Genomic DNA, 23,606 nt, shown 5'->3' on the forward strand with positions numbered 1-23,606 from the left:
AAAGGCTAAATATCGTTGCTCAAGCCCGTTTCGTACTTCTTACCAATTGATGAAGGTTCAATATCAATATCAACTAATAAATCAACAATCTGACAGTTCTATTTACACATACACGTTCGATCGAACTGACACTTTGTGGCATTCTCCCTACTTCAAGATCATCTTGATACTGTTTTGCTAGTCATTTAAGAATATGATTGTACATGAATGATATTGTCAAGGGTCCAAAAGTACTCTATGGAAAGGCAGTTCGATGAGCAGATACCTGGTCACCCCATTTACCCATAAATCTGCAATCAAGTGGGTTGGAGAAGATCTCACCCGTGGGTCAATTACGAATAAACTTATGGCATGAGAATTGATGCAAACAATTCTGATCATCTCCAGCTCATAGCATGAGAGAGCTGGTTCACAGAAAGTCTCGGCGGGATGTTGACAATAGTGAAGGCAACCGCGACGATCTTGAATGTGATTCTACGTTTGCCTCAAGTCTAACGCAGATGCCTCGTCTGCGATAATGGGTTGGCCCCTTGTGCAGTTTTTCTCTTGCTGAGGGTTGAGTCTCCTGCTTGCATGTGCAACCTACCCTTAGTGACACTGAGAGCGACTTCATCGTGACCTTCTGCGATGAGCTGAATTCCTTCATGCTACATCGAATGATTTTAGAAGTTTCTAGAAACAGTACACGTTCGGCTGTACTCTAGTGTATCAGCTAGTACAAGCTACATGTCGATATTGTCACTTTTACGGGTGTAATGTCTTTTTTGGATGTACATGTTATCTACTGCTTGAGCAATCGCTATTCGTTGGAAACATGCAGCAGTCGCCATGATCGTCTCAGTAATACTCAGGCCCAAACACTGCCCCTCGAGATTGTACTGGTGGGTTGGGGTTCAACTCTTCCCGCATTCGTACACCGAGGTGAAGTTTTGCATCCTAAGGCGACCAGGAGCCATTTCTATCTCACATTGAGCTTGAGACCGCCACTACCCCCCTTTCTAGGGACTCTTCTAGGCAAATCCAGCAATCACTGCTTCGCCGAAGACCAATCGCTGTTTCATTCGGAAGTGACATTGCATACGACGATAGGACAAACTATGTTTGCTTGATATCCCCAATCACTGTGTAACTTCAAGTATACCTATCAGAAATCTCCTATTGCCCAAGAAGAGCAGATCCAAACGCCACATAAACTACAATATGGAATTTTCTTCGCTGTTATCTCCTAATATTCCCGGGTGTACATGAGTGTAAGCCTCATTGTGTTGGGCAGAGCCATCGTTTCACAGCGAGGGGGTATTTCTTCCCCCCCCCCCAGTATAAAACACTCGCTGAATATCCATCTCATTCTGTCGAATACAGCAACCTTTCAACAAACGTTATTAAAGCCCTACAAACCTCACAACCCTTTCAAATTTTACACCCTGATCTTTCAAAACATCCCTTTGCCTTCAACAATTGTCACAATGAATCTTACTTGCCTCCGCAAACACAATCCCAATGTTTTCCGTCAATTAGACCCCCACGTCGACCCAATCTACCTCCAAACACCACACCGACCCCAAAATGCGCTCGCACGTTCCCTGATTATCCCACGCACCCATCCTTCCCACAATCCTACTCATATCTACAACGACTGCCAGTCCTGTGAAGACGATCCACGAACTGGCGCTCATTACTGCCGTACTTGTATCGAAGCTCAATATTATTCACTCCAATCTCAATCTTATTCACAATCTCAGATTCAGGATGTGTACTATACTACGTGCGAATGTCCGCATTGTGATAGTGGTTTGAACTCCTATACGAATAGCGCGAGAGGGTGTGCGAGGGGTGATGGAAGATGTTCAAGCATAAATATGGAGCCAGTCGCCCAGCAATTGTAAGTTTGATGATTCATCAAAAGGCCACAACGACAATCGTGCTAACGGACGGCCCACAGACATAATACAGGAAGATACGCCCATCTGTCTCCCAGGCGAAGTGCTTATAGAGACGTCGGATTACTTGGTTCAGGTACATGTTTAGGCGCCGCAGGTGGATTGAGTGGCTTGAGTAATGTAGGTGGCCTCGGAAGTCTGGGTGCTCTTAGTGGTTTTGGGGGAATGAGGGATATGAGAGATGCAAGGCATCACGGCGGAAGATGTGGGTTACAAAATAATCGGCTTGCATATCGGATTTGAGCTTTACCTCCTAATTTGTTGTCGTTTGCGGGTTATACCATTGAGTTTCATTTTTTTTCCAGGTCTGTAATAGAGGCCATGAGAGGAAGCAGAGGAGGTCACAGACAGAAGGGAGTCAGTCGAGCATTGTTCAGAGATTCTAGGGTGTTATAGGTTATCGATGAGTACTGCACACGATTTAAGTAGCCATATCTTACACGAATCACAAATTTCAGTCTCATGCTCATGCTTATAATCGCGCCATTCATTATCAAATCACGCCCCGCCACCTCTAATCTTCTTCTAATAATGGACAGCCTTGCCATAGGTAGCCATAGCAGCCTCTTTAAATGCCTCTGCCAAAGTTGGATGTGCGTGACATGTGCGTCCAATATCCTCACTTGATGCGCCATATTCAATAGCTAATGTAGCTTCTGCAATCATCTCTCCGGCATTTGGTCCGATAATGTGAACACCGAGGATTCTATCAGTCTCAGCATCGGCAAGCATCTTTACCATACCTTCAGTGTCCAAGTTGGTCTTCGCTCTTGAGTTTGCTGAAAATGGGAATGTGCCGGTCTTGTACTTGGTGCCAGCAGCCTTGAGTTCCTGTTCGTTTTGGCCAACCCATGCGACTTCTGGATGAGTGTACATAACAGATGGGATGGCTGCGTAGTTAACGTGTCCGTATCCCTTCTTGATGTACTCAACGACCGCAACGGCCTCTTCCTCGGCCTTGTGGGCAAGCATAGGTCCGAAGGTGCAGTCACCTACAACTCGGATGTGGGGCAGCTTGGTTCGGTATTCCGAGTCGATGACCAATCTTCCCTTGTCGTCAGTCTCGAGACCGATGTTCTCTAAGCCAAGACCTGCAGTGTATGGTCTTCGTCCAATAGCAACGAGTACGACGTCTGCTTCAATCTATAGAGTTTGTTAGCGTGTATATGCAATATTTAGTAGGTTTAGCGTACGGTTTCTTCCTTGCCACCCTTTGCAGCCTCAAGGCTAAGCTTGACCTTCTCACCAGTAACATCGCCACCCATGACCTTAGTGTTGAGCTTGAAGTCCATGCCTTGCTTCTTGAGAATCTTTTGCGATGATTTTGCGATTTCGGCATCCATTCCTGGTCCACCAATTTGAGGTAAGAACTCAACAACTGTAACCTTCGTACCAAGTCTTGACCAGACAGAGCTCATCTCAAGACCGATAATACCTCCACCAATAACAACCATGCTCTCTGGGACCTTCTCTAGCGCGATAGCTCCTGTGCTGGTGATGATTCTCTTCTCGTCAACCTCGAGTCCCGGGAAAGGTGTGGCTTCGCTACCAGTAGCGATGAGGATGTTCTTTCCAATAATAGTCTCTTCTCCACCCTCAGAAAGGTTGACCTTGACCTCGTGCTCGCCAGTAAATGTAGCAGTACCCTTGACATATTTAACATTGTTCTTCTTGAACAAAAATTCAACACCCTTTGTGAGTCCAGCGACCGCAGTGTCTTTCGACTTCATCATTTGTTGCAAGTTGAGCTTGACATCTCCGACTTCGATACCGCGAGCTTTGGTGTCATGTAAAATTTGGTGGTAAAGATGCGAGTTGTTGAGGAGAGCTTTCGAGGGAATGCAGCCGACATTCAAACATGTTCCTCCAAGAGTTCCACGCTTTTCTATACATGTCACCTGCGGACAATGTTAAAAGTCTGCAAAAAAAAATTCCTCCTGTTGGGCAAACCATACTTTCATACCCTCTTGACCAGCTTTGATAGCGGCAACATATCCTGCAACACCACCTCCGATGATAACCAAATCTTGCTCCTCTTCTACATGTCAGTTGTTTTCACCCCGTGACATCGATTGGGTTTACTGACCAGCTTCAGTGGCATATCCTCGTCGCGATAAGTTTTCAATTCCTGAAGGGGCAATTATCTTGGGAAGACTGCTAAGAGAGAAAAAAGTTAGTACAGAAAACTTTCAGCAGGAATTGAAGTCTGGTCATTGTACTTACGAGGATTGTTGTCTGAAAGCAGACCTGACGGTCGCTCTGGGCACTAATAAACTGCGAAGCATTTTGTATGAAGGGTATTGTTGTGTTATTCAACAAGTTTTAGGGTCGCCGCCGTTTGTTTAGTTACCGGACGGAGGAAGCGGATTGATCCGATAATCACGTGGAGATCTTTTAGAACCCTTTTTAGAACCGCGAGTTCCCGGCGCCGCTTGATTGTGTAAGCTAGAAGTCTCCAGGAAGCCCCAAAAAGATAATCGAGGCACTTGTCAGGGTTGCTTCGGCTTAGAAAAGTGCTAATTAATCACTACCTAGGTACTGATATATACATCAAGCAAAGGCAAAATAATTCAGGGAACAATCATATTAATAGGTTCCAGCCCGTGCCTTCTTCACTCACTGCTAGTAGTAGTTATATGAAAGCACGGGCAAAGTACTTCATAACGAATACCATCTTCTAGCTACTAATCCCACATCGCTATCCACTACCTATCTATCTGGGGGTATCTGCATTAAGCAATGCTTGAAGTGCATCTCCAGCAATCTTACAACCCCATTTGACGATATCCTTTTCAGCCTTTCCTCCTGCTATATCCGTCTTGCCTACTACCTTCTTTAGGAAATATTGCAGCCCAGTTATCATCTGAGGCGTTTCCTTCACCCTCGAGAACAGATTTGCAATTGCTTTCGTATCTCGACTCTCTTTCGATGCTTTCTGGGTTTGAAGAATAATAGTGATGAAGAGAACCTCACAGAAAGTTTTCGTCTTAGCTTGTAGATAGCTGAGATTTAGATTCTTGAGAACATTAAGTCCAAGTCCACCTTCTGCAATCAACGTACCAAACATCTTGGCCAGATTGACAATGTGTCTCGTATCCAGCTCAGTATCCTCTTCAAAATCTTCATCATCGTCGTCATTTGTTTCGCCCATTTTCTTGAAAAGATCCCACAAACTGAATTGGAAGGCCATCTTGAGCTTTCTATCACCACATAATCTCTTTGCTATCAATGTGTAGTATGGGTTGTACATTTTTTCTGCGCCGGAACATTGTATCAAGACTTTCGGTATCTCAAGTTCCTGTACCTTTTTTAATTTCAATTTCATCAATCGTAGGTATGCGTCTTGGTAATCTGAGGCGGACATAATGGTAATGAATATAGCTCGGCGAATATCCGTGTTCATACGCTGCTCTCTGGCAAGTTGAACGAGATCAGAGGTCCCTGAATCTACGTCTTTAACTTCTCTAGTGCTTTTGACTTTTGATGTGGACTCTTCCTCGTCTTCAGCATTACCTGCCCAACTCGCACCAACCAACCACCATTTCCCCTTTTTATCCGAATCTCTAATGTCTTTTAAACCAATGCGCAGAGGTTCGCTAGCTTTTATACTTCGAGTATTTAGCGTTCCTAGTGTTTTTTTCATTCGAATCGTATGCTCTGAGGTGACAGCGGAAGCAACAGCACCAGTCTTCATTTTGTTGTTTTTGAGATCATTGATGGTTTCAATCATGAACTTTGTCCTCACGGATAATTTGTCTTCGCCACCAGCTTTTTGGACGGCAGGTCGAAGCATAGTAACAATATCTTTTAGTGCTGAAGGGTCGTCTTGTCGTAGTTGAGGACCGGAGATGCGCACAATCTTTAACAGAAGCTCGGCATTCTGTTCCGATAGTGTATCTAAGAACAGCTTGATGTAATCGAAAATGAGGCTGCTACCCACTACTTGAAAGTTGTACAATTCTGAAAGTAAAGCTATCAGGTTGGTAGTTTCTTTGCTATCGGGAAGGGATGTCGAGGATTCTTGATTTAGTGATACTATACGCGCATAGTGTTCGTCAAACAGTTCAACTATTCTTTGAACTACCTGAGCACCGAAATCGGTACCAATAATCTTGTATACTGAGGCAATAAATCCGGCGGGAAGGATTATAAGCGTGTCGGGCAGAGTCGTTGGTTCGCAAACAGATGTCAGGAGCAGATCGATGAGGGTGGAAGTCATGTGTTGACGGGGATTGGCCCGATACAATTTTTCTATGTCTCCAAGGAGGGATATTAGATTGGCTTCTGTCAACCTATTGACTAGACCTTGAGTTTGTCGCCGCAGACGCACTAAATCTTCAGAATCTGAAGATGCTTTTCGCAATGAAGGTGGGATATATTTTCCAGAGGATGCTGTAGTTGCAGAAACAGGTGCCACGTAAGGGTTTTCACGGACTTTTGGCTTCGGGAGAGAATCTTCATCACTCCCCGAACCAAAACCTTCGAAGTCGTCCTCAGCCGTATCCTCATCTCCAAGAACACTATCGTCGTCACCTGAATCGCCGCCCGAGAAATCGCCTTCATCCATTGACATATCAGACGCTTCATCGTCATCATCGTCCATCATCTCGTCGTCTTCATCCTCCTCTTCGTCCTTGGAACTCTCGTTACCCCTTGCTCGCTTTCGGGCTTCTGCTCTCTTGCGCTGAAGCCAATCATTTGCCTCCGCTTTTCCTTTTTTCTTTTCCTGTACTTCCTCATCTTCGCTCTCATCTAGGGCATCCAGATCACCCAGAAGATCATCTAACCCATCCTCTTGGAATGATTTTGGTAGACCTTTCTTCTTCCCTTTCAATCCCAATTTCTTCTCCAGAGCGGCAATCTCATCGTCGTCTTCAGCCAATTTATCCTTGACAGCCCTCGAAATGTTCTTTCCTATCCTTGATTCGGTGTTCGCATCGTCCTTAAGGGATGCCTTCGCTGGTTTAGGGTCTGCTTTCTTCGTCGTTTTCAATATGGATTTCGGTTTTGGGCTATCGTCCTGTTTTATTTCTGGAACAATCTTCGCGTTCAACGGTTCAATATCTTCATCTTCCTCGTCATCACTGTCCCCGTGATTACGCTTAGGATGTTGTGACTTCAATCGCTTTTGCGGAGGAGGCCTTGAGGACTGGGATCTACTCTGCTTCTTCTCTTGTCTTTCTGCTTTGCGCATCTCTTTACGCCCAAGACGTTTGCGCCCTCGACCTCCATTTCCACCACCATCTACAGAAGATTGTAAGCATATGATAACGAGTTGTCAACGGCTAGTATTCACCTTCGATTCCCAGTTGCTGAAGAAGACTACTGGGTAGCTTTGGAGCTGTAGATTTTGGCGGTGCCATGTTTGTGAAATACTGTAACAAACAACGAACTCTATTTGAATCACTAATTAATGCTACAACCCCCAAGTAGATAACTGCAGCTTAATTATAAATACAATAAGTTTTGCTTTAAAAGGCAAAAAATGTCCGATAATCTTCAGATACCGATAAGAAATTTTGAGGTTTATCCAAACTTTTTTTTCCTGCCGTAGCCTTGACGAAAACCTTCAGCCTCGCTTTAGCCTGGTCCAGAACCCCACACATTTCATCACCCCCACAATCATTAACCGCAGCTTAAAAACAGCATCATAACAGCACTTTACACTATGGAGTCGCATTTAAGTAACGACGAGGTATGTTTCTATCACTACTCATATAGCCTTGGACAATTAGTAATTCTTTTGCGCAAATAGTTCTTCTCGAAACTCGCTCCTCTTTTCGATACTCGAAGGGAAAAAGATCATGGTTCTGTTTTCTTAACACAGAAATGTTGTAAGTATTTCAATACCCATATGCTCCTGCAACGGAGGAGGCTTTCCGAACTTCTATGGACAGATTTTTAACTGCCATAATAGATAGCTATGACTCGGCCTCCGATGCTTCCACAACCGCGGCGTTACCTCCCGGCGACGATGTCAATATGAATGCTCTCAACGACGTCCTCACTGCTCAATTCCCAGACCTTTCACGCGACGCCCCTATGCCACTTCTCATTCGCGCTACAGATGGTAAAGGTAGACCTAAACGTTCAGAAAAGACAAAACTGTCTACGGTCGTCCAGCCAGATCAATTAGATTCCTTCTTCGCTAGATATGCAGAAATATGTAAAGGTGGCATGAGTGCGCTGAAGAAAAGAGATAGGAGCAAAGCAAAGGAGAAGCTTAAGGCAAAGAAAAGAAAGATAGGCACCACTTCTGCTGTTGCTCCAGGAGACGAGAAGAAGTGAGAGAATTGAAGCCATTCTATGATGGACGAGTAAAATGTCCCGAATTGGACGTCGATATCCCCGGAGAAGTAGCTGAAAGGCATGATTAAGGGGGTGGATATTTCGTTGTTGATATCACAGCATGGCGTCGCACATATGGGATTGCTCCTTTGGCTTTCGTGGATTGGTACAGAAGAGTACATATTAATCTAATGTCAAAAGGGCATGTGAAGCGTTTTCCAAGCTGTCAAGCTTCTATTGTCAAGGACCCATTTATTTAATATTTGGCCATCCTCTTACATACATCTTTCTGCTGGAATCACGACTACCTATCACATCTTATATTCTGGAATTGTCTTTTACGTGTTATATGTTCATTAATGGATATACAGGTAATGATATCCCTCCCTCGGCCTGTGAATATTTACAAATCAGACCACCAGCACACATCCCATTCCACATATGAACAAGCTCATTGACTTCTCGGCCGCCCCTTGCCACGCCCACCACTTTCTACTCATGAGCTAACAGACCATCTACTAATCCATTTGTATAAGAAATCTTCTTATAGTACAAATCCATCCCAATCTATGTCAACGTCACAAAGTCCATGTCTATGTGAGACCACTCACTTGCTACCAAATTCTATGGTCGAAAGAGAAAGAAACACTCGAAAATCTCCATGCCTAGGAAAAACAAAGGAGAAAAAAAAAGAAACGAAAGAAGAAGATAGTAACAGGCAGAAGAAAAGAAGGGTATCTATATCAGGTTATAAATGTAGCAAAGACACAGAAGTTGACCTGAACTCTGGAACGTATAGATATAGGTCTATTTGTAAGTATGTCGTAAGTACATATTGCCGGTTAATAATAGTAATCCTCTAAGGAGGAGTAGCGATACGCGAAATAGGAAGAGAAGCATTAGCAGATGTATTGCCTGTTACAGCAGAAGCCGGAGTTGAGGTTGAGGTTGCCATGAAATTGTTAGGAGGGGCATGCTGAGCAATATGAGCTTCTGAGAGAGTGGGACTGGGCAAATAATGTGGTTGGGGAGTAAACAGATCGACCGTCATTTGAGCAACCTGTGCGACCGGGCCTACGGATTGCATATCCGTATCATGAGCTGATGCAAACTCATCGTTTGTCTCCTTTAAAGGAGAAATTGTCAAACTATCCGCATATTGGGGCAAGTCATTGTGAGTCAAAAAGGTTGCATCATGACTGTGATGCAAGCCAACTGAAAAGACAAACTGATTCTATTCAGAGGTTGTTAGTTTATTCCTCTTCATATACGGGTCATGTTAACGTACCTCAGATGTGTCTAAATTATCGGACCTTACTCCTTCACCGCCGTCGCCAGTATTGAATTCACCATGTGATCTCTCGTGATCAAATTCAATGGAGGACTGGAGATGATCTTGATATCCCATTGTGGAGCTCTCTACTTGTTGCGGGTTCACTTCGTAATCTGCCATGGTACCGTATTGGTGAAGGGGTGCCCGATCTGTGAATAGAGGCATGCCATGGCATTGTCCTGCATAGGGGTCGTCGTCAACATCCATGCCGTAGCTAGGTAAGCTAGGGTCTCCATTCTGTTCAGCGGATTGCCAAGAATAGTTGTTGTATGAGGATCCTGGAATGTCGGGACGAAACTCTCCTTGCTGATATGCGTTATTGGCTTCCATGAAAGACGAGATTAGATTCGTTTGGCCCTCTTCTTTGATTGCTGCCAATTTCTTCTTCTTGCCGCCTCCAGGCGGTCTACCTCTTCTAGGCTTGGAAATGCCTCCTCCAGCAACAGCAGTAGCAGTTATGCGACGCTTCTTCTTAACAGGGCATTCAGGTACATCTTCGACAGCTTTATTCTTGCCCTTGCGTGCGCATCCCGTTCCGTCACATGATTCACAATCCCTAACTCCATCACTGCTCGCACCACAAAACCAACAGTTTCCAGCGTGTTCAGCTCTTCTTCGTCGTCCTTCTGGACTACAATTCTCTAGACCCTCAACCACAAATGCGTTATCGATAGGTGGTCTTCTAGCTTCGTAATCGTCTCCTTCAAGCCCGTCACTCATGGCTTGACATCTCCAGCATGTACCCTGAAGCAACCACCGTTGATCTCTAACTCTGGAACCATGTACAAGACATAGATCTTCGGGACACTTCTCTAGCGGCCATCCATCGGGACAGCTACTATCAAGTTTGGAGACTTCGACGTAGGTTCGGTCGCAGCAGGCGTATCGAAAAGGGCGTATGAGACACATAACTATGTGTGAGCTGTAGGGATGAAGTATAATATCTGAAGTTGTATGAGTGTGATTGTGGTTGCGAGTCTCGTTATGTCTCTATTAATAATGTGTTATTGTTCTTGAAGGAGAACAAAAAGTTAATTTCGGGATTTGGTATTAGTTGTACATTCACGATTAAAAGAGATCAAGGGGGGAGACTTCAAGAACTATATAATATGACCAAGATCAAAGTCATTTTTGATAGAGTGAATAATCAGACATGATACAGGAGATGATTAATGATTCACGACCATCTTCAAATATGAATTTGAAGGACTCATGTGATTGTGTTATTCTCGAGTATTTGTGATTGTTCATCAAGAACAACAAGTTGACAATCTTGTCTATTTAGCATTGCTTGGTTGGCATACACTTTATGACGTTATTTTATGGCATTCACACTCACTCATACATGGAAAGAGGTTTATCTCAAAAATAGACTTGTATTGCTATGAGTATCAGGCGTCTAATGACATTGTACTTGCTATTAGATCCATTCTGTGAGAAGACTTTTGAATGAAAGAAAACATAGAAAGCAATGCGCATGAATATTCACCTCCAGACTCGCAACGAAATAGTAGAGCAATTCCATGCTGGATGAATCCTTTGATTCATTCATGCAGAGAGAATTCTCAGCCTCCGATGACTTTTTGGGTGTTAGATCTTTGAGTACACATAAGAAAATCGAGCTTGATAAAAGAAAAGTGTGTTGTAACATGGGCGAAAGGTGTCGTAAGGTGTGGGACCAGTTCGTGTGCTTAGATCCGAGCTCACATGATTTGATCTTGTGTGAGGTGAGTGACTTCTGTCTCCATAGCATCACCGGCACCACCAGGGATTTGGTACTTGACGAAGCTCAAGCCGAGAGGACGGCCTCCATATTGGTAGCCAGAGAATTTTTCGATGGCGGTATCGGCATTCTCGGCCGAGTCAAATCTAACAACGCCAGTACCACGGGATCGGCCATTAGGCTCGTATTGGATCTCAGCCTGTTCGACCTTGCCAATGGTGGTAAACAGCTCGACAAGATCTTCGTTGCTAGTGGACCATGGAAGCTAGATTTTACATTAGTTTGTAAAACGATGAGAGGAGCCAAATAATACTTACGTTGCGAACATAGATAATCTCACTTCTCTCAGTTCCAGCGGTAGCGTGGTCGGTGAAAGGGTTAGGTGCAGCTGCGGGAGCTCCAGCACCACCATCGAATCCACCGGCACCTCCGGCGTAACCTCCGCCAAATCCACCACGACCTCCACCAAATCCTCCGCCAAATCCGCCACGGCCACCTCCGAAGCCTCCACGGCCTCCAAATCCGCCACCGAAACCTCCACGACCGCCAAATCCTCCACGAGCACCACCAAATCCTTGAGCACCTGCGAAGCGATCTTCGCGGACCTCAAGAGGGCGACCTTGCCAGTCATAACCATTGAACTGCTGAATGGCATTGCGAGCGTCATCAGGAGATTCGAAGGCAACAATACCGGAGCCCTTTGGACGTCCATCAGGACCAACATGAACGTCGGCGCGGACAACGGCACCATTTCGGGCTATGCAGTATTGATCAACATATTGACCATATTTGTGTTGGTGCAGGGGGAAACATACCAGCGCCGCGGAATAGATCCTTCAGATCTTGCCATCCAACGGTATAGGGAAGCTAAATCGCAAAGTTAATATTCTAAGCACTATAGGTATGAAAAGGGGAAAGATAGATGGGGACAAACGTTGGAGACGTAAATTTGACGTCCTCCACCTCCAGCTCCACCTCCAGGGGCCATGCCACCTCCGAAACCACCTTGGAAACCACCACGACCTCCTGGTGGACCGCCGCCTTCGTAACCACCACGGCCTCCAGATGGAGTACCAGTGAATCGGGGTTCCGCCTCACGATCCTATTACAAAAATTAATAAATGTTAAATGCACAATTGAAACGGCATAGAATGCATGCTTACCTCTCTAACGTAAACGAGTCTTCCCATAAGGTTCTGGTTGGACAGAGTGTTGACTGCCTGTTGAGCTTGCTCCCTCGTAGCATATTCTACAATGCTATTTCGAGTTAGCATTTCAGATCATCCAAGTTAAGGTTGTTACTTACCCGCATCCCTACAATACCCGCGGAACAACGTCCCAATCCGTCAATCCAACATTCCATCAAAATCCAAGAGAAAAAGAAAAGATTCAAAGCCAATCACGTATAGGCGCCCACCTTCGACATTCCATTAGGAAGCAATAACACATCAGCAAAGAGGACCTCTCCAGCTAAAGAAATCGAACCCCTGGTTAGCCCATATCCCCAACTCCAACCTCCATTATCGAACACTGACCAGATCTCATAAAGTCTTTAAGATGATGCCACTTAACATCGTATGATAAGTTGCCGACGTAGACACGACGGTCTTGTTGCGATGATTCACGTAGAGTGCTCATCATTTGCTCTCTGGCCGCAGCTCTCTCTTCGTATGTCCTATGTGGTTGTCCACCGTAAGCTGACCCTCCAGAACCACCTACACCTGCAGCACCCGACATTGGGGATCGAGATCTGCGATCGTTTCTGCGATGTTCGTCACGGCTGCGTGAGCGACTGCGAGGAGAATATGAACGACGACGTTGGGTGCGTCCTGGACTGCGAGAGCGTTGTCGACGAGGTGAACGAGATCTCTCTCTCTGTGAAACGTAAGCTTCTTTGACCATTAGATAGACAAAAGACAATGAAGGAATCTGTGTTGTGCGAGAACTTTTGTGTGTGTGGGTTAGACCATCAAGGTTCTTACGCCATTAATTAGGAAAGGTTCCCACAGAAGCGCACTGGCGCGTTGCGATCAACGGGATCTTACGACTAGTTTGCGCCTGGAAATGAGATGCCATAAGCCGAAGACTCATAAAGCTTTCGGGAGTGCCTTATGTTGCTGACGCCCAGGTTTGCGCAATGTTATACTGGAGTGATTATTGAGGAAGTAGAAGAAATTGAACATACTTGTGGTCGATAAGAGTCGTCCGCTAGATCAGATAATAGATTGTTAATAAAATGTTCTAAAGGAAGCAAGATTGAGGTGGGGTGGTTTGTGTAAAGGTTAAGGAAGAATCGAAGGTCAGAAGGGTTCAATGACGTGAATAAAACAAGACCAAATAGAGTGAATAAGAAAGAAGGTGAATGGACGAATTGGGAATGGAGGGGAGGGTATTGGGAAACATACCCATTGTATCTATTGTGAGTGAAGTATTAAGGTGATAAGTAGAATCAGGAGGCTGCTGCTGCTTAATGCTCTAACCTGCAGGTTGGAGACGAAATGGACTCCTAAGTGACTGCGCACAAGGATTCTATGGATTAAGTAAGGGCGAATTAAACGTTGCGTTTAATTGATCGAAATCGGCAAATAAGTTGAACCAGTGAAGCTCCGTGAAGAATATTCGATGCGGCTTATAGGGACCCGTAAGGAAGAAGAACTTCAACAAGGGCAGTATGGCACAGCGTCTGTTTTTTTTCCTGCGGCAATGTTCGTCAACAAGGGCGTTACCAAAAAAAGATGGTGGATGAATGTCAAGGGTTGGATCTGCCTATTTGGAACGCGTCCTGTCTGCGGTGACAAAGCTCGAATCGAAGAATAGCTGATGAATGGATTGGGAGGACAAGACTTGAGGATGTCTTGGGGGGTGGGTTGGGAATGAATGACATCTGAGCCATAAGTGAGAGCTTACCTGGTTGTTGCTTTGACCAATGGTTGGGTTAGAAAGGATGAGATACAGAAAATTTGATTTAAATTTCTATATTTTCCTTACCCGACTAGATGGCTCACAAGGGTGTACTACTCCTTGAGGTAATACAGATGAGAGATGGTGTGGTTCAAATCTGTATGGATGGGGGTGTGTTGGGTGGTGGGTGGTGGATGTTGTGATGATGGGTGTAAGGTGTAAGGTGTGAGTGCCTATTGAAGACGCGATGTAATGAGGAGTTGGAGAAAAATAGCTAGGTAGCGCGCAGGAACTGTTACCTTTTCGGTTGATAACCGGCAATCGCCTCTCTATCAATTTCTGGCTTCAGCTGAGACAAAATCCATTAATCATCACTCTTAAATGGGAAATAATAGCCCAATGCGGTAATTGAGAGGTGCGACTCTAGTAATTAGATAGCGATAATTATCACAAATGATTATATGTATCTATTTCTATTTCTAAACCTACCTCGAGCCTACTATCTAAAGTGAACTAAATCGTTCACCGAAACATTTTCTTACATTGCACCGTACATTCCCTTACCTATCCTCCCATACATACATAATGTTGTTGTTGACTGTATCTTACACTCATCTTCATCCTCTGTTGGCCAATTCTTTCTAGATATTGCAGCATACGAAGACATATTGGCACACGCTCATTCATTGATTGCACTTGGGCGTATTTTTATAGTACAGCGGACTTTCAGGTACGATACCATTGGATTCGCTGTTTGGCAAATTCAAAAAGAGAGGTCGACGCATGGAGTATAATCATGCGAACCACTTGTTCTCCACGCCTTCAATATCTATCTAGGTATCTTTGGTTACGGATCGTATCATTATGGGCCCCTCCACTCCTCCAGCGTCTAGCGAAATTTCCGGACTACAACGCGGAACCATGGGCTCCATCATTATGCTCCTGGAGTCAACATGAATTATATGTGCTTTTTGGTCACTCTCATTGTACGGCGCGAGTAGTCATGTATATATGATACAATGGACCCATAACTTACTCCTCTCAACTCACTGTCTCAATTGGGCACATTAGTTGTTTCTATTATTCAGACTGATAACCATCGCATGCTACTCAACTTGGTTCAGGTTAAAGAATCTCTAGGATCACCTCGCCTGGATTCATTTTACCTAATGGACATTACAGATCTTGAAGTTCAACAATCTTCTACAAAAACTCCCATTTCTCTAATAGGCACCGTACATACAGACCCCCGCACAATTCACAAAAATAGTTTAGTCTACGAACTCCGGAGGAGATTGGCTCGATCAAGTCTGGTTCAAATTCATCGAATAAGGAAGCTCAAACCTCCTTTCAGATCGAGCAAACCAATGAAGTCTTTTGAACTGGGAGTAGGTATCTACCAATAGTTCCTTTTCATTAGATCTACACCTGGGATCTCTCTCACATTATGTGCGATCTCAGTCCTTCTTATCCAATTGAACAAAGCCAAAGAAATGGAAACGCAAATGCAATATTGCCAGGAGCTGTGACTCTCGGCGAACTTCTTCATGAAACACGCTTCAATATATCAATTAACATATGAGCAAGGTGAACGAAAACATGTCCTACCCACTTGTTGGGGGGTTTGAGCAATCCAATGCATGCTTATCACCACTATGGAAGAAACGTTGAATCGGAGGGCCTAAACGCCAATGATATGGTAATTCCCAAAAATTGATGACCTGCAGCTGAAATTTGCAACAATACCTGGGCTTGACTGGCTTGCCGGACGGAAGCTCTTCCCCGTAGCACGACAGAATCAAGTTGATATGTCCACGAGACGATGCCTCAACCACGAAGTGTTATTTCCAAGCCCAATTTCAGCTTTTCTGGCCTGAAAGAACACGATTTGAATATAGAGATAAGTCCATTTCCCCTGATATGTACAATTATATGTACACATGTGCCCGTTCGTATCTTGCAGAATAAGACCAAAAGTTTCATGCAATACGATGTTGCCGTTGCATCCCTAGGGGAAGGCCCACATTGCATGCCGCAATGTGTTTTCGACCAAGTCTATCCACATCGAATGGGACATCGCGCAGATAATGAACATTTCATACCAGGGGTAACGAAAAGTGTGACGAGAAAGACACCAGCAAAAACATGACATACATGCTGTGAGAGGTAAGTAACATTTCTTACTGCATATAGAAAAGTGGATCAAAGGTAACCTTACAAGGGCATTGAACCAAAAAAGGAGACCAATACGAAAAGAACGGCGAACTTGACCAACAATTGCTTCATCCGCTTATGGGTGACGGCCAAAGTTCTTCATTAACGAGGCTCTGCGGTTGAAATAGCAAAAGGGAAGCTTACCTCGATCTTACTCTACGTAGAGCTCGCAAAAAAAAAAACGAGCCTAACGGGATATCCCGCGGGATGGGCAACTATTGGCCCAAGCTGAACCTTGAATTAGAAAATCTTCTACTACTAACACCACCAAAATTTATCCTCACAAACCACCTCCCAAACATGTCGTCTCCCGCGATTAGACTACTACCCCGCCATCTACGGCCTCTCATCAAACAATACAATCGCGCAATTCCAAATTCTCTCTCCGCAAAATCCTATCATTCATACGACCGCCCCTCTCCTTCAGATTCTCCTTTTCCACCCACCGAAACAAGCATTCTCCGCGCCTCCCTTCCGCACATCCCTACTCACGGCTTCACTCTTAATACCCTTTCACTCGGCGCCCAAGATGTCGGTTATATACCTGCCGCCACAAATCTTTTTCCCAAAGGGGCGTTTAGTCTAGCACATTACCATTTGTACACCCAAAGAACAGCTTTGAAGAATCACACAGAACTCATTGCTCCACCTATAGAAAATGAAGGAAGGGAACCACCGAAGGGAGTGGGAAGGAGAGTCAAGGCATTGACATGGGAGAGATTGATGGGAAACAAAGATGTAATTCATAAATGGCAGGAGGTTCGTAAATTCTAGCTTGAACGTTTATTGTTACATTCCATAAGAAACGAAAAACTACATCCAAAATACCTTCACAATTACCCTCTTCTAAATCAGATTCAAAACTCCACATATATCGACACCCCAACTAACACCCTTCCCAGGCTCAAAGTCTCCTCACTCTACCAACCAATCTCCCCACTTCTCTCCGCGAACTACATTCCCTCTCCGATGAGATCTGGTTTCTGTCCGGCGACATCTCAGTTGACAGTTCCTGGTATACCAAGCGAGCCAGTCTTTCCACTATTTACGCTGCCACCGAATTATACATGACGACAGATAAATCCGAGGGCTTTAAAGATACTCGCGAGTTCTTGGAGAGAAGATTTAGGGATTCACAAGTGCTTGGAGGAGTTGCTGGGGGGATTAGTCAATGGGTGGGTTTCACAGCGATGGCGGGAGTTAATGTTTTGAGGAGTAAGGGGGTGAGAATTTAGTGGATGATTTGTATGAGATAGACGAATGGACTTTGATATTCATGTAGCATGAAGGGAATGGAAGGAGGGAACAGAAAGATCAACAAAAGGTCATGTATTCATATTCATGTTATTTAACATCAAAATTGCCACCCATAGCAGCCACATGGGCAATACCATACCTGGACTCGAGGACCAGTGAACACCATAACTCCATATCTTCGTAAGACATATCACCAAATATTCCCCCACTGTGATTATACAAGTCCCCAACGCCCCTCAAAAGTCAAGTAAATTACAATAAAATTCGGCTAAGCGGGATTTATCGCTTCGGGAATAGATTTCTGTAACCTGTCTCTCGGAGCTGCAAGTCTGTTATATGTTAGCAGGAAGATGTGGGAATTAGACTAGCGATTGAGGGACTTACTTGTAGATTTTCACATCAGGATTTTTGTCAATACCAGCTCCCAAGGCTTTGGGTGTGATCAAGATAAATTGTCTGCCAACGGCGCGTCGAGCAGCGCTGATCTATCGACCCATTAGCATATCAGAAATTCGTGAGTAGAGCTTATTGTAACTTACGATCATTTTAGTGCTCACATCCCGATTAACATCATCCATGAAAACGTCGAACTCATCCAAACAGCGAAGAGGGGCACCCATAGCTTCCCAGAGAGAGAGAAGTAGACAGATAGACGAAAACGATTTTTCTCCTCCCGAAAGTGTCTTGGTTTGTCGACCCTTCTTGTTATTACTTGTCTCGTCAGGCTCGACATGGACATCCAGTAATCTGTTCTTGTGATCAATCTCAAGTTTTCCCCTGAAGGCTCTCTCACTCAGCAGATAATTGAAGTTGATACGAGATCTGGCAGAAATGTGTCTCTGGAAACTGCGGTACTGCTTCATGCGCAGAGAGAAAGAATACTTAAGCAGACGAAGCAATTCTTCCATGTGTTTACGGCGTGATTTGAAGCTCTTCAAGAGCTCATGAGCCTTTGCATAGCCATCAATAATTTCTTGCTCTGTGACCCCAAGCTTTCTGCTATACTGACTTAATTGATCCGTAATACTCTTGTACTTCGCTTCAAGACTAGCTCTGGTCTCCTGTGGCGGTACTGGAATTCTGGCACATATCTGCGTTGCTGCTTCAATGTATTCTTTTACTCGAGTTTCCGTATCTGCGAGCTTGGTTTCGGCTTCTCGTTTGTAATCCTTATAGACCCCAACTTGCGCAATAGCAGCATTCTTTTCCCCGAGTGCTATAGCGCGTGCCTGTTCTTTAGCTTTGACCTTTTGATTTGCGTCGGCAATCAATTTCTCATGACTTTCAACACGTTTCTTGGCGGCTCTATAGGCGTTTTTACAGCCAAGAGACGTTGTATTGTACTCAGTCCTTGCAAGAGTAGTAGCGCCATAAGCATTTTCGTAATGCGTAACATTGTCATTTGCCTCCTCCAATTGTGCTTTTAGGGAATCCAGATAGCCATCCTCAATGTTAAGGTTGCTGTATTCATTTTCTAATGATTCAACACGTTCTTCGGCCTTTTGTAAGCGAATCTTCAATCTGCCTTGGGCGACCTTGTGCTGTTGGATTGCCCTATCTGCCTCTTGAACACGCTGTTGAGCTGTACGGCAACTGTTTGCAAGTCTCGACTCTTCAGCTTGACACTGTTTCAATGTTTCCTGTTGCAAGAAAATCCGGCGCTCACCATCTGTATTCATGCGAGCTTTGAACCGGTAGGGTGGCACATAGTCCTGAGCACTATTTTGATGGTTAGGGCCATTGCAATACAGGCGAATTCCCCAGCCTCTTCTTTGTGGATTGAGAGTGAAGCAATGTCTGACATGCGCAGGCATAGACCTAGGCTCCATGATGCGCATTGCTTCTTCTAAGTCATCTATCAGTAATACCTGATCTATTGCTTGGTTTATGATCAATGTATTCCTCACAATTTCACTATCAATATCCAACATTCTTAAAATGGTCATGAAGTGCTGATCCGGCTCGTTGTTTGCGGTGTCAATGGGTTTGGGATTCGTGATGTAAATCTGAGTTCGAAGTATACCCATTGAGGAGATCATTTTCTGAAGCCTGTTCTGGTCTGCTTTGTTGGTAACGGCAAAACTATTCAAGGCGTTACCAAAAGTCACCTCGAGAATATCGGACCACTTAGGATCGCGGAGTTTCACGTGGAGACCAATAGGACCAACAGGTTTTTGGAGGAATCCTTGATCTTGCTCTATTCTCCGAAGTAGCTCAGGCATTTTCTGGTCAAAAATGCGTATTCGATCTGGGCGTTCGTTCTGTATTTCTCTTAGTCTGTTCCTACAGCTCTCCACTTCCTTTCTCTTCGCAGCCAAGGGCCCTTGCTCTCTTTCAAGTGCAGTTTTAGCAGATTGACTCCTTTCTACCAATTCTTGCATTTCTCCATGACTCCTCTCAAATTCGGCTCTAGCCTGCGAAGCTTCCGTCTTGGCAGATTCGATCTCTGTGAATTTTCGATTGAGAGATCCACCATTGGCATCCTCAATACGCTTCTGCTCGGCATCGATTTCCCCTTGTATGGTTCGAGCTTTTTGCTTTGCTGTTTCGAGTTCCAGCTTACTCTCCTTGTGTTCCTGGTGGAGCTTTTTAACCTCCGAGTCTGCCTCCTCAGCCTTCGACTTGGCTTCTTGCTCTTCGTCTTTGATAGGGACAAGCTCTTCTCCAAGAATTCTTGCCTTTTCAGAAGCTCGCTCAACTGAAGCATCGAGTGTCTGATAGGCTCGGTCTTTCTCATCTACGATCTTCTCCTTTTCCTCAATCTTCCGTTGTGTTTCCACCACTGTCCTTTTGCGCTCCTCCAGTTCGCTTTCTTGCTCGTCAACTTGAAACCATGTCAACTGGTTTCTGAGAACTCTCTTCTCGACTCTCATGTCTTGATGCTGATCATAAATTTTCTTCTTTGCCTCTGCATCCTCGGCCTGTTTTTCCAGTGCCTCGAGATCACCCATGCTTTCATTAAGAAGAACTTCGATCTGATCACAACTCTCTGAAACAAGCTTGTAATCATTGTCAAGTTGTTCGAGTTGTACGCCCTTCCTGAAAAAGTCGAACTTCTGGGCCGGGGTAGAAGATGTAATGAAGGTTTTCGCCTCATCTTGAGTAAGAACATTCATTGGGTTGTCAACTTGAAGCTGAAAATACTCCACTATATCATCCATGTCACCCTTCTTACTAGTCACAACGCCACCGGCTGCGTTCTTCACTCTATAAGTGCTACCACTGGCCGAGAAATGACGTTCAATAATAATCGACTTTCCGTATAATTCTGGCCGATAGGCGTCGGAACCTTCATTTTTCAATCTGACAAGAAGCATTCCCCGATCGGTTCCTGTCTTGATTAAGCTTTTCATACTGCTTCCACGATTCGTCGCACTAGGCTTTCCTCCTAGACAGAGTGTGATGCCCGTCAAAACTGCACTCTTTCCAGCTCCATTTTCCCCGACGACGAAATTGATAAGCGGACCTAAGGGAACTTTAAGGTTTTTGTGGTTCATGAAGTTCACACATTGAATTTCCTCGATAATAGAATTCTCGGCGGCGCGATTGGTGAGAGGGGTTTGTTTTTTGGCAAGAAGTTGTTGAGTAGCGATATAATCATCGTGTTCCGCGTGTTCCAAATGTTTGAAACCAGCATCGCGAATGATTTCGTACTGAGTTCCGGGGGGAGCTGTCATTTCTTCATCGCCATCATCGACATCATTACTCTCGTTATCATCGCTGGCCTCGTCTGAAGAACTGGAGGGGCGGTCGTCGCGGACTTGCAATGATCTCGAGGAAGATCCACCATTAGAGATTTTGGCGCGTTTGCGTTGCTAAGATAAAATGTCAGCATCTGTGTGCATTGATAGTAATTCTGGAGGTATGGCAGAAGGTGGAGGACATCTGCTAATATCCAAGGGCGCAAAAGAGGTGTTCAAAAGTTACGCACATTATCATGACGCAAGGCCGATCTTGCGCTCTCAGTTGCAATAACATCCCCCTCATCGTGTCTTGCACGCTTTAGAGGAGCCATGTGGCGATTTGGTTGCTCTGATAAAAGTCAGAGTCGAGTTGTAAAATAAATAAATCAAGTTCAGCCATCCGACGCGTTGAAGATAAGTTACAAACACGCGAGAGCACCTGATAAGCTTCAAATCGCGCCAGTGAATTGAGCTTTCCCAATCAGCATACCTTGCTTGAATTGCCGTTAAATGAACAATCCGGCCAAACTCAATGTACAAATTCAATCAATTCTTCCAGATATTTTGAAGCTTGATTTGATTCAATGTGGATATATCTAGTTATTTCGAGGTTCAAGAGATAAGAAATATTTGGAATTTAATTGGTCCTCAAGTCAAGTAACCGATTTCCCTACTACGTGCACGTCCCTGCTATATGCACGATCTTGATCACCCATTTTGAATCACTTTAAAAATTAATAACAATTCCAATTTATAAGATAAAGAGCTAGCAATTTAATTGATAAATGACAAGATATAATACTATCTAAAAGCATAATAAAATCTTTAGATTTTGAATTTCGATGGAACTCGTAGTGCTCGCCCTCTACTAGATCGCAATATGACCTCCTCCTCCTTCTCCTTCGAATTATTAGCCTCTACAGCATCAGAGAGCTCTATAGTCTTTGTTGATGTTAGATCTATAGTAGAAGAAGCTTTGGGGAACTTTTTATCTCTTTTGATTGGAGATTTCGTTGATTTTAGAGTCTTTTTAACCTCCTCTTTCGCATCACGTGCAATCTGACGATCAACCTCCCTCTGCAATACTCTCTCTTTCGTCTCAATCTCCTTCCGTTCCTTCTCAGCTTTCTTTTCAGCTTTTATTTGAAGCTTAGCTTCCTTCTCTTGCTCCTCTTTAAGTGCTTTATCTTCTTGATACGCTCTAGCTTTAATAATAGCAGAGGGTGACCATAAAAACGCACCATTCCCCTCCTCTCCAATGAGATTTAAACGCTTTGAACGAGCTCTTTTCCTTTTTTCAAGCTTTAGAGCCTCTTCTAAACCTTTAGATCTATGCCCCTGTATAGAAGCTTCAGCTCCTAATGTAGTTGCAGCCTTAAAAAGCTTTAAAGTGATCTCATGGGTGGGAGCGCGACGAAATTCTAATTTCATTCTACGCATCGCTTTTGACGTATACGGTGTAGCAAGAGCATCCCTGCGAGTTTTAAATGATGTAGGTGGCGTAGAAGGAGCTTCCGGAGCAATACAGTCGATCGTAAGACTCCTATTCATAGGATATATGCCCGTTTTTTCGAAGGATCGTAAGATATTATGCCTCGTACAAGTGAGCTCCCAAGCCTTTTTAAATATGCCCCAAAACATGCGCTTTGTCATACCAACAATTCCCCCGCTATTGTGCATCAAATCATTCAATAATGTACTGTAATTCGTTGAAAGGGCACCGAAGGTTCCAACGTCGAGAGGCTGTAGTCGATGTGTAGAATGAGGGGGGAGAATTAAGACAATAATCTTTAATTCATCGCATTTTGAAAGGAATTCCATATTGACATGACTAGAGTGACCATCGACAATAAGTAGACGATATCTTCCACCTGCTTTTCGACGTGTAGCAGGGTCGAATACGTTTATAAGCCAATATAGGCCAAAAGCATTCGACGACCACCCATTGCTTGAGGCTCCAAAATAGGCTTTATCCTTCTCCCCTACATCCTGAACCCATGTATTTTGTAGATCCCCTGAGTCTCCTTTATAAATAAGAGCGGGAGGGAGAGCTGTCCCATCAGCACATATAGCTGCCAGTAGAGTAATAAACTCTCTTGATCCATCTTGCCTAGCTTTTGTCACTCTGCCTCTATTATAGGCGCTAGCACTCATTATCCTCTTCATAGTCCTCCCCATACCGATCATAAAGCCCTTCTCGTCCCAATTGTATATATCTCTCGGCCGTATATCGTATTTTATGGTCACTTTTATCAACTAAATTAAAA

General features: G+C 44.4%; 8 protein-coding genes across 8 annotated transcripts; 3 read left to right on the plus strand and 5 right to left on the minus strand.

Moving 5' to 3' along the window:
- Positions 1 to 1,466: 1,466 nt before the first annotated feature.
- Positions 1,467 to 2,183, plus strand: EAE97_009701 (uncharacterized protein; the record flags this gene model as incomplete). The annotated part of the gene is made up of 2 exons (XM_038880216.1): positions 1,467 to 1,882; positions 1,943 to 2,183. 2 exons carry the CDS (start codon positions 1,467 to 1,469, stop codon positions 2,181 to 2,183), a joined length of 657 nt encoding a protein of 218 aa, XP_038728922.1.
- A 282-nt stretch (positions 2,184 to 2,465) lies between these two features.
- Positions 2,466 to 4,225, minus strand: EAE97_009702 (uncharacterized protein; the record flags this gene model as incomplete). The annotated part of the gene is made up of 5 exons (XM_038880217.1): positions 2,466 to 3,083; positions 3,134 to 3,838; positions 3,896 to 3,975; positions 4,027 to 4,094; positions 4,164 to 4,225. 5 exons carry the CDS (start codon positions 4,223 to 4,225, stop codon positions 2,466 to 2,468), a joined length of 1,533 nt encoding a protein of 510 aa, XP_038728923.1.
- A 428-nt stretch (positions 4,226 to 4,653) lies between these two features.
- EAE97_009703 (uncharacterized protein) lies at positions 4,654 to 7,303 on the minus strand (the record flags this gene model as incomplete). The annotated part of the gene is made up of 2 exons (XM_038880218.1): positions 4,654 to 7,184; positions 7,237 to 7,303. The coding sequence occupies 2 exons, from the start codon at positions 7,301 to 7,303 to the stop codon at positions 4,654 to 4,656; spliced, it is 2,598 nt and encodes an 865-aa protein (XP_038728924.1).
- Positions 7,304 to 7,608: 305 nt separating this feature from the next.
- Positions 7,609 to 8,228, plus strand: EAE97_009704 (uncharacterized protein; the record flags this gene model as incomplete). The annotated part of the gene is made up of 3 exons (XM_038880219.1): positions 7,609 to 7,635; positions 7,696 to 7,774; positions 7,858 to 8,228. The coding sequence occupies 3 exons, from the start codon at positions 7,609 to 7,611 to the stop codon at positions 8,226 to 8,228; spliced, it is 477 nt and encodes a 158-aa protein (XP_038728925.1).
- Positions 8,229 to 9,087: 859 nt separating this feature from the next.
- Positions 9,088 to 10,470, minus strand: EAE97_009705 (uncharacterized protein; the record flags this gene model as incomplete). The annotated part of the gene is made up of 2 exons (XM_038880220.1): positions 9,088 to 9,462; positions 9,517 to 10,470. The coding sequence occupies 2 exons, from the start codon at positions 10,468 to 10,470 to the stop codon at positions 9,088 to 9,090; spliced, it is 1,329 nt and encodes a 442-aa protein (XP_038728926.1).
- Positions 10,471 to 11,264: 794 nt separating this feature from the next.
- EAE97_009706 (uncharacterized protein) lies at positions 11,265 to 13,693 on the minus strand (the record flags this gene model as incomplete). Its single annotated transcript, XM_038880221.1, has 10 exons — positions 11,265 to 11,549; positions 11,602 to 12,041; positions 12,100 to 12,151; positions 12,219 to 12,386; positions 12,448 to 12,541; positions 12,591 to 12,598; positions 12,702 to 12,754; positions 12,820 to 13,159; positions 13,470 to 13,492; positions 13,690 to 13,693. The coding sequence occupies 10 exons, from the start codon at positions 13,691 to 13,693 to the stop codon at positions 11,265 to 11,267; spliced, it is 1,467 nt and encodes a 488-aa protein (XP_038728927.1).
- Positions 13,694 to 16,699: 3,006 nt separating this feature from the next.
- On the plus strand, positions 16,700 to 17,634 carry EAE97_009707 (uncharacterized protein; the record flags this gene model as incomplete). The annotated part of the gene is made up of 2 exons (XM_038880222.1): positions 16,700 to 17,158; positions 17,302 to 17,634. The coding sequence occupies 2 exons, from the start codon at positions 16,700 to 16,702 to the stop codon at positions 17,632 to 17,634; spliced, it is 792 nt and encodes a 263-aa protein (XP_038728928.1).
- Positions 17,635 to 17,924: 290 nt separating this feature from the next.
- Positions 17,925 to 21,671, minus strand: EAE97_009708 (uncharacterized protein; the record flags this gene model as incomplete). The annotated part of the gene is made up of 4 exons (XM_038880223.1): positions 17,925 to 17,985; positions 18,041 to 18,141; positions 18,196 to 21,471; positions 21,588 to 21,671. The coding sequence occupies 4 exons, from the start codon at positions 21,669 to 21,671 to the stop codon at positions 17,925 to 17,927; spliced, it is 3,522 nt and encodes a 1,173-aa protein (XP_038728929.1).
- Positions 21,672 to 23,606: the final 1,935 nt, after the last annotated feature.

The sequence above is a fragment of the Botrytis byssoidea genome, assembly GCF_014898295.1.
Source record: "Botrytis byssoidea strain MUCL 94 chromosome Unknown BBYS_023, whole genome shotgun sequence".
In the NCBI taxonomy this organism is placed as follows: Eukaryota; Fungi; Ascomycota; class Leotiomycetes; order Helotiales; family Sclerotiniaceae; genus Botrytis; species Botrytis byssoidea.